The sequence below is a fragment of the Fringilla coelebs genome, assembly GCF_963513975.1.
Source record: "Fringilla coelebs genome assembly, chromosome: 8".
NCBI lineage: Eukaryota > Metazoa > Chordata > Aves > Passeriformes > Fringillidae > Fringilla > Fringilla coelebs.
Window position 1 is genome coordinate 10,309,667 of NC_140066.1, and position 10,167 is coordinate 10,319,833.

Below are 10,167 nucleotides of genomic sequence, written 5' to 3' on the forward strand. Positions count from 1 at the left end.
GGCTCTATCTACATGTGTGATCATTTGTGCCCAGAACTCATGACCAAGAAGTGGAATTCACCAGTCAAAATAATTAATACTGAGAGATCATGTTTGGCTGTTTGTTTGCTCAGCTGCATGTTAATTAAATTTAACACATATTTTGATGAGAGGAAAGAGGGACTCCCAGCCTACCAGGGACCAAATCTTTGATTTGTGTTTGGTCAAGGAAATAATTTATTTTATTCTTGTCTTCTTTGGGTACAAAATCTTAGCAAAGTTTTTTATACCGTTTAGATGAGAAAGATAGATAGTAAGAGCTTTTCCATGTGAAATCACTGATTTTTCCTCAGTGCTGTTCATGTGCTGTGGCAGAGAGCATGCCATCGTTTAACCAGTTCCTTGGGCTTGCTGATCATCTCATTCCAGTGTTCCAGTTCTCTGCCACGTGTGTACATGAAAGGCCCAACTACTACTCGTCCCAGCAGAAGTGTTTCTGGGAAAAAAAAAACCAGTTAGTGATGAACACCTATGATGCTTCTCTGAAATCCTTGCCTGCATTAGAATATCAGCATGTATTTCTCCAAAAATGCCTTTTCTGAAAGGTATTTTTAAACCAAAACATTTCTCAATGAAGTAACCTTGGACTTCAGGTTCTGTAGCTTCTACCTGCTGAGGTTCAGCATTAAAAAAGGTATGGCAGTAAGTGGGTGTTTAGTCAATGCAGGCCTCTCCTTTTGCCTGAAGTTAAACTAAAACATATTCAAGGGGTACAAATACCTGATCTGTATCTGCCCTGCCCCTTTACCTCAGGTATACTGGGGAGGCATGCCATAATTTTGGGCATCTTCAACCTCAGTAGGATTCACGTGATGCTTTGGCTTTGCAAAAAATAAATGCAATTACTGAGAGAGCTGGGAGCTGTAATATGTGTTTCCACTGCCAAGGACCAGATTGTTTATTCATGCCTGGATTGCTCAGCTATGAATGGGGAAAATTATTGAGATCATATTTGCACTGCAGGGAAGATGTTTTTCTTGTGAGCAGTGGAAAAACTGAATTCTGATTTGCTTCTGTAAGCAGAACTCCTTAGTGGATTCTCTAACAGTTAGTAAGTGGTGGCCTCAAGCATCAGGTTTTCTGCTAGGGAATGGGGATGTTTGCTAATCTTTCCTTTTTCTCACTGCTGAGAGAATTAAAATTCCTATTCCTCTTTCAAATTTGCTTAGAGTGAATGGCCACACAGTTTTGGAGGCTGTGTTACACAAGTGTTCACGTAAGCTTGTTTAAATGGGATACTGGAATGAAACAAAGGCACAGCACCTTGTACTGGCATTGACTAGTCTGCATCTTCATGTCTTTCATGTAATTTAGCCTCTGAAAGAGAGACATATGCTTAACTACAAATAAGTTGTTCTGCTTTTAAAGAGACAGCCTTTGAAATACCCTAAGACTCACCTATTTTCTGATTATTGCTGAAAATGAATCACTTCCTCTCAGGTTTAAACATGTCTCAAATATGTAAGAGATTTGACACCTTGACTGTAGTAATTATATGACTGTAATAATTTATGTAACTTACTTTCTCCTTTGTTACTCTGGAGCACAGATAGACTCAGGCTTGCTGTATCCAGCTCTGTCTGATCTGCCTTGAAACTGAAGGTTTCATTGTACACAGGATTGGGAGTTCCCAGAAGAGCTGCTGTCTTTTTACTTTTGATGAATTTATTATGGTTCATTAGTGAGACTTTGACATACACACCTTGGAGAAAAAGAAATTCAAGACTAAAAGACATCTTCAAGAAGCAGTTGGGAGACAGCTTAAGGAATTTCTTCGTTTTGGGAGTCAATATCAAGTACAACATCAGATTGTGAAAGATTCATGAAACACGCATGACAGCATGGCATAAAGCAGGGAACCTACAAAGTACTGAGGGTGCAGTTTTGAAGTGCACTTTCCAATTTAAGTGCTGTTAAAATAAGCAGCCATATTCTTACCCTGCATCCTTGATCTTATGTTTCTGTGCCTTCCCTTCATCTGATGGAGACTTTTTTGAAGGCTTAATTTGTTCAAAGAAAACTTCATAGTGATGTGTGTATATAGAGGACTAAACTTCTTTTTAAATAGTCGGTGTATTTGCATTTATATTGTTTAGCTTCAAAGCCCTGCAAGAAATCACTACAGACTTAAATACAAGTTTGGTTCTTTATCTGTTTTTGCTTTTGAGTGTTAGATTTTAAAAAGCATTTTGAGGTCATCTCTGAGACCAGGTATACATGAGTATGATGTACCAGGAAAAGCCTTCTGCACTAAGGGAGAAAATTGTGAGTCCATGCCACAGTCCTTTGAACAATAGCCAGGCTGTCCTAAACTGGGAATCTTTTCTCTCAACTCGGTTCCTCCCAGGACAACTGTTCAGCCTAAGCAGTTGTCCTGCAGCTGTTAGCTCTGGGAATTTGACTTGAGGCAACTGTTAAAGTCGATATTCTCTGAAATGCTGCCTTCTCTGTACTGGAGAGCAGCAGAAGGATGTTGCTTACTGTACAAAACAGGAGAAAAAAGTTGCCACCAATTGCCACAGGACAAACCTTTTATTATGAAACAAACCCCAAACATAGCAAAACTAAGCTATCAAAATCTAATTGGCTCAGGGCAAAATATGGCTTGTTTCCACTCAAATCACCAGGATGTTTATTTGTTCTTCTCAGAGTCCCACAGCACAAGCCTGGGTGTACAGATGAGGAAGGAGCAAATTAAAACAGGAATTGTGGAGCTGATAGCAGGGAGGAAATCTCACTTACCAACAGTAGGGCTCTCCTCCTGCAGCTTTAGTCCCCTCGCCCTCAGAACCACCACAGTGAGACGGCCCAGGTAGTCATTGTAGCTCAGGGAGAACTGGATATCACCATGCTCTGAAGGAGGCTTTGGAAGGAGAACAACACCTGTCAAATATGTCTGAAAAACTCCCTCGTCGTGCGGTCAAATGGGGAGAAAAATCCTTTTTCATGCTAATGGTTTCTGTCTCACTAAGGCATGTGAGTGAGTTGTAATGGCTTTATTTATGCTGTTGTAACATTTGATGGAACCAATTAATCAGCCTTCCAACCCTCAGAATTACTCTTTTCCAGGGGATATTTATTTCCTTGCCTCTTCTGCTCTTTTCTGCTCTTACTAATTGAAAAGAGAAGCAAATAGCAAGTTCTTATGTAACGACCTCCTAATTGATGTCATTTTTTTTCTAAGCATCTGGGTACTCCTTTTACAACAGCTATGGATCTGCAGATTGGTAAGATGGGAATTTCTATTCCAAATGTTTATGAAGTACTTTTGCATTATCCTTCCAATACTTGTAAGATGACAGAAGTTCCAAGAGTGACAGTGCCAAGAGCCTGGTATCACATACCTCCAAGTTTTCTTTCTCCAGATCTCTCCATATGACTAGTTTGTTGTCCTCAGTTAATGCTTCATTTTTTAGTGGAAAGATAACTTGGCCTAGGAGATGATGCTTCTTCTGTTTATCAACATGATAAACCAAAAACTTTAGTGTCCTTTGGAGCAACATTTTACTGGAAACCTGTACAGGAAAATGAAGAATATTAATAATTATAAAACATCTGACACTTTCCTATTCTAGCATAACTTCAAAGGAAATATTTTTAAAACTGTGGTAAGTTTAGGTGGAGATTTCCTTTAATATTTGAAGTACTTTTAAAATTTGCCTAAAATTTGAGCTGTGTGGAGGTCAAGATCCAAGCTAAAATATGAGTTCATTAGAAAGCTATGAAGTTAGTTGGTGACTTTTTACCTCATATGCATCTAGTGCTGTGTGATGCATTCACTTTCAGACATAGATGTTTAGAATCCGTAAACATTTTTTCAGTTGTCTGAAATGCAAACTTTTTTTGGTTTTAAAGCTTTTGTCTTGTGATGTGTGCTGAATGCCTGTTAGCATGGGAAGCCAAGCTGTGCAGTACTGTACAAATAGCAGCCCTGTCATACCTCCCAGGTTCTGTTGTCTAGCCTACTTCCACAGCAAAGAAACAAAAAGCTGTGAAAGCATGATGTCAGTATTGGCTCCTTCTGGACTTCTAGAACTGCTGGACTGAACTGCTCGGCTGTAGTTCAAACTGGAGTTTTCATTATTCCCAGGGCAAGTTCTGGAACCCTTAACTTTGGTATAGACCAGAAGTAAGAGCAGTTCTGGAGCCACACACTTCTGTAGCCCAGGATCTCCAGAAGCACCAGTAAAAAATCCTGTCTGTGGTGGAAACAACTTCTGTCTTGGTAGAAGCATTGTGAACAGACAAGCGTACTGTAGTTTGACAAGTTAATATTTGCAAACAAAAATCTGCCTCATCAAAAAAAATTACCTGGAAAACAAAGTTTTCATCAAACTGCGGGTTAAGAGTTTTACGTTTTGTTTTGGACTGCAGGTAGCTTCTTTCATCAGGCAGCAGGTAGATTTTCACAAATGGACTGCAGGAATCAGCAGGAGGCTGCAGCTTTCTGACTTTGATCAAGGAGACAAGGAGCCTTTCTGACTCTTGCTCGTATTCTATGGAGAACCAGAGGCGGCCAATGCTGCCATCAGGAAAATCTGTTTCACTTTTGTCTTCAGGAAACTTGTACAGATCTGGGTTAATGGTTCCTACAACATATGCTCCAGCTACAAGAAAAGGCAAAACAAGCACCCTCAGATTAGCCTCAAGAGCCATTGCAGACATTTTTATAACCACTGCTGTATTTGGGTAAATCAGATTACCCTCTGTCTTAGAAATCAATTTTTTGTACAAATTTCATTTTTTTTTTCCTTTTCCCTCAAATTTCGGGGAGTAATTGTAGGCTGCACCACTTTTCTTTCTCTTATTCCTGTGATTGTACCTGGTTAGTTCTAGCTATTTGTTGTTGCAGTGTGCAGCTGCTGACTGCCATTTCTGGGGACAACAGACACTTCCTGGCCTTTACAAAATATGGGAGGAGAGATTTCTTTGCCAAATATGTAAGGTACCACAGCACTGGGAACAAAATGACTACATTCTTCCTCAATTCTCACATATAAAATATATAAATGCATAGAGCATTTGTGCTGTGTAATGCAGTCTCTGGTGGGCCCCCAAGATCTATGCTTCATAATACTAAAGCCACTCTTCCCTTAAAAATAGTCCTATTTTTGCACTGCCATACCCAAAGAATGAAATGATGACCGTGGCCCAGACTGAGGGGTCATGAAGGGGTCCCTGTCTTCCTGAACCTGTTCTTCATTTGTCAGGTGAATCCAGTCTCGCCCGTGCAGTGTTGGTGGAATGATAAATGGAACACTTCTAGACCTGCTCAAGACAACAGCACCTATTGACTCTTCTGCCTTAAAGCTGGAAATCAAACTCGATAAGAGTAGTAAGTTTACTGTTCTTATGTCACAATGTAAAAATTCTACAGACATGCAAAGGTAAAAATATAATCAAAAAGCAAATAAAATCAATTGCTTAATGCATAAAAAGACAGTGAGGCACATTAGGTCTTAATTCTTCTGACAGATTCTTCTCTTTTCCCCTTTCCTTCCTTTTAGACTTTATCTCTCAAAGGAAAGGAAGAATTAACTGCAGCTGCTTGTTTTAGAACCCAAAACCTCTGCAATGATTAATTCTCTTAGAGTCTCCTTCCTGAAGTCCTGTTGTTTTTGTTATTAGACTAGAAATTACTCTGGGACATAGCCTGGGTTTGTCTAACAGGTAAAGCTATCCATTTACCAGTTACACTTGAATATACTCTCTTTTAAATAAATCAGGAATAATCATCACTTTCAGATTATCCTTTTCCTAAAGGAACAAAACAGAACTGATGTTTTCATATAATTTAGGGATCTGCTTTGTTTCTGTACATGCATATATTTGGATCCCCTGCTCATCTGACGTTTGACAAGGTGAAATAAATTACATAGCATATGCTTTAAAAACAAAATGAAAATGGGTACCTTGTGCTTTTTAGATTAATTTCAGAATTTGCCTGATCCTGGAAAATGGCATTTGCATTTGTTGTTTTGACAGGGTTGATGAGCTTTTCATAAGAAAAGAGGCGGCAAAATTTTTTCCAGAGCAGATATGCAGTTATTCCAAGGAGGACAAATAAAAGGATCCCTCCTATTATACCTCCAGCCACAGCAACTGCTTGTTCTGTTCAAACATAAAAGCACACAAAACATCATAGGAAGATCAAAGTATATTTTTGGGTGTAGACAGGAATATTAAAGCTAACAAAAACCATTCCAAAATTATTTTTAAATGAAACATTCAGCTCACATGCACGTTTTTGTTTGGTTATAGCATGGTGCAGCACCTGAAGAGACATGACAATGGCAGTGACAGATTAGTGTTCAGAAGCACTGGCAGTTACTGCAATGTGAGAGACTACAGACATGAAAAAAACCCCAAAGGCCAAAGAATTATTCAGGCTCTTGTTTTGTATTAACATTTCCCTTAGCAGGGCAGAAGTGCTAGAGCTTGCATAATGGAAGAAAAAGAGAACCCAGGAGCACCTAATATGAAAGGTACCATTATATTTTGGTTTGGTTTGTTCTTCTAACTATTCATCTATGTTCACTTGAATCTAGACCCTGGCACAAGGAACAAAGTAAGGCTATGGGTTGTTTTCTTTCTAAGGATGCATGTGCTTCCTGATCTGTGAAGTCAAAGTTAAATATCCATTAAACACAGTTTCCTGAATCGTGAGTACTTAACATACAACAAAATCTTGTTATAATTACTGTGAACAAACCAAAACCCAAATAAAACTTAATAAATGTATTTAATATGAATATGAGAAATTGTGTAGTGAGAATTTCTTGTTAGACCAAGGGTAGACAATTGATAATGGGCTCAGTTCATTGCTTTCACATGTTTGTTGAGAATGCTGGAGTGATAGTCTGTAAAGATTATTTTGCTCTGTACCTAAATGCTAGAATTCTCTTCCACTGTGCAGCCATGGGAGGCAGCTCAGGAGCAGCTGAGTACTGGGTGCTGACAGTTCTCAAGGTCTCCCCTGAAACTGAAGTAGTGAAGTGACCTGGCATTTTCTCACAACTGGTACTGATTTTTTTTCTTCTTCTCTGCTTTTAGGTAGAGTTAACTTGATTATGCTTTATCCCTTTTTATCTATCTGTGCTCGGTAGGTACATTGCAGTTAGACATCTCTGTCCAATGGTACAAGTAAAATAAAGACAACACAAGCACAAAATTATCAGTCAACACTAGTGATAGTTTTGACTATCAAATAATAATAGATTTGAATAATTCCAAACTATTTTCATTTAATTTAGTTTATTCATTAGAGCTGTAAAGTGAATGGGAGGTGAGTTGCAAATACATATATTGCTGATCTTTTTCAGGTTGCCCCATTGCAGTAAGTGACATGAAATGTCCTTCAGCTACAGAACACTTAAGTAATTACCTTGTGCCATAAAATTAACCTGCCCATAGCGCCTCAAAGGCTTAATCTGACCCTGACTCATTTTCCTGCATTTGGTGGAGTCACTGGAGCCAAGTTGGTTTTGCAGCTCCCCTCCAGGTGTGCTGCCTTAGGTCTCTGCAGGAATTGGCTGGCTGCTTCCTTGAGTCACATAGTCACTCCTGTCTCCCAGCACCACCACGGAGCAGCCACCCTGCTCATGGCTGCACCACAGCAACAGCACTTAGCTGTCCTTGCAGCTGCTGGGTGAACTGAGTGGGTGCCAGCATTCAGCCAGACTATTACTGCAATCCTTATTCTGAGCAACAGGAAACGAGCACCTACTTGGTGTGGGTTAATATTAATACAGAGACAAGTCTGATTGTGCCATGTGGGTAAATTGGTTTTCCTTGATAAGAATGCACAGTATGAGGAAATGCATATGAGCATGGGGATTTTGTGTGTTTGTTCCTTTTAGTTTTGCAGGGCATGCTCAAATATATCTTCAGTCAGACTCACATTTTATTGCATCTCAGAAGGCCAGATGTAGAAAAAATGCTTCAGTTTAATGCCCATGAACATAATAGAAATTAATGGTTTCCTTCATGTAGGTGCACTATAGACAACACAAATCTCTATATGGCTGGTAGTTAACTGTCTGACATAAGGATCTGAAAGGGTAACATTTCAAGCAAGCTGGACAGGTCTTTGTTTAACTTGTCCTCTTCATTTACAGGTCTTTGATGCTCTCAGCAGCAGTCCTGTGTTCCCTTATAGCCAGTTTGTCACCATTTACCACTAAAGACAGTATGATGATGTGTGTATTGATTTTCAAGTAAGAGAATGAGTTTGCAGTCTCTTAGTTAAGGAGTTTGTATGTACTGAATTTGTTCACTGCAGAATGATGTTAAGTATTCATGACACATCCATAGGCATAGACTCCAATTCAGGGGTTTTTTTAACTTTACACAGCTGTAAATATAAGGTAAAGTTTTACTCATTTCAGTAGTTACCTATAATTTAATGAGAGTGAGGAGAATTTGTCTCACTTTTAGACCATCTTATCTGATTAGATCAGCCACAGAACCAGTGACTTAGGGCACAATGTAGCACTAGTCACAAATCGACTGAGATAAGTTGCATCCATTGTATGCAGGGAGAAAATATGTATCTTTTAACAAAACTACCTGTCATCATGAGAAATTGATGTATTGTATCCTGCTGTGGTACAGGATCGTGGCAGAGAAGGAAGAGACCTGTTGGATCACTTCATCTCCCCCCACCCGAGCCAGGGGACTGGCTCCTGCTAATAGTACCAGGTTTATCCTAGCATAGAGCAGGTGCTGACAGGCATCCTCTGTCTCCTCTGCCATTGTATCCCTTTTTGCTTACTGTGTGATTATATGCTTTTAATAAGCTTTACTTAAACTTTGCAGTAAGCTTTTCGGCTTATGAGCAAGTTTACAAGCAGCTCGTTCTCCACCATGAGTTTTAATCCCCGTATAAAGACAGTCTAAGCACGTACAGTATAAATTAAATGGGGGGAGTGGAGGCAAGACTCCACATTTGCTGTGCCTGTCTCCTCTGTCAGGCGCTCCGGGCGCTGCCGCCAGCCCTGCAGTTCCAGGCTGCCCCTTCCCCGGCGGGCTGCGGAGCGCGGCCGGGCAGGTGCGGGGACAGGTTTGGGCTGATGCTTTAGCGAGCCTTCCCCAGCGCCAGCCCGGCCGGGGCTGCGGCAGGAGCCGGGCACCCCCTCCTCGCCTCCCTCCCTGCGCCCCGGCACTTACCGGGCATGGGTGCCGCTGCTCCTGCGGGCCCGGGCCGAGTGCCCGCCGCCGCCCCGGTGGCCGAACGCCGCGGCCCCTCCCCGGCCCGCCCCCGGCTCGCACACGGCAGAGGCTGAGAGCAGCGGCTCCGAGAGGCATCTCTGGCCAAGAAAAGCAACGGGACCCGTTCGGGAAAGATCCCGCGCCCTCCAAGGCTCCCCGACAACAGACATTGCCGATCTTCCCGAGGGAGGGCTGGAATCGGGCAGGAATGATGCTGGCCGTTGCGCTGCATAAATCCTCTGTCAGCCCTAAAAAGGCACCTGTGCGACACTGCCGGTGTGAGAGAGCTCCAAAAGCTCCACTTGCGCTCAGAAAAAATCTTTGATATTAGTAGCTTAATTTTGAATATTCATGTGGGCAAGAAATAGCATGCATTTCTTTTGTATCTTTAACAAAATAAGTAAGCACAAAGGAACGCGTGTCTCCTTAGACAATTGCAATTACAGGCCTTCCCATTTGTATTTATGAACGTAACGCTCTTTAATCTCTGAGTGTGTGATGGATACAACCAACCAGATCTTAACCAGCCAAATTACCCATGCATAGTTCAGAAACGAAGTATTTGCCATCACCTTTTGTCTCCTAATGCTTCTTTCACAGCCAGTATATGACCAGAACCTGTACCTTGAATTTAACAGCTGTTTGTATTACATGTTCTCTTCACAATTGTTGCTTGTGTAGTACATAGAGTTGTTTAATCTAAAAGCCAAAGAAAGGCAAAGGAATTAAAAGCAGTAGGATCCTAATGAAATAAATCTTCTGAATCCTCCTAATGAATCCTCTGCTCTAAGATTCTGGTTTGTAGCATCTTAGAATTCTTTTCATTGCATTCAAAATGTTCTGCTGTAAATGTAGCATGGTTAAGCCTTTTCTATTAATTTTGAGTCCTCTGGAAGAATATTTAGATAATTTTTACCC

At 40.8% G+C, this 10,167-nt stretch overlaps 1 protein-coding gene across 1 annotated transcript; it reads right to left on the minus strand.

The window, feature by feature from the left end:
- Positions 1–219: 219 nt before the first annotated feature.
- Positions 220–9,258, minus strand: LOC311156185 (synaptotagmin-15-like). The gene is made up of 8 exons (XM_084209938.1): positions 9,208–9,258; positions 5,952–6,150; positions 5,165–5,307; positions 4,351–4,646; positions 3,384–3,554; positions 2,782–2,902; positions 1,562–1,741; positions 220–475 (listed from the first exon to the last, which is right to left on the minus strand). Exons 1-8 carry the CDS (start codon positions 9,212–9,214, stop codon positions 339–341), a joined length of 1,254 nt encoding a protein of 417 aa, XP_084066064.1. The 5' UTR covers positions 9,215–9,258; the 3' UTR covers positions 220–338.
- Positions 9,259–10,167: the final 909 nt, after the last annotated feature.

Excerpts from the sequence above, each read along its gene's own strand:
- LOC311156185 (XM_084209938.1), bottom strand. Across the intron at positions 2,903-3,383 it reads TGGAGAAAGAAAACTTGGAG|CCTCCTTCAGAGCATGGTGA; the intron begins GTATGTGATACC and ends CTCCTTCCAAAG. Across the intron at positions 476-1,561 it reads CCAGAGTAACAAAGGAGAAA|AAACACTTCTGCTGGGACGA; the intron begins GTAAGTTACATA and ends TTTTTTTCCCAG.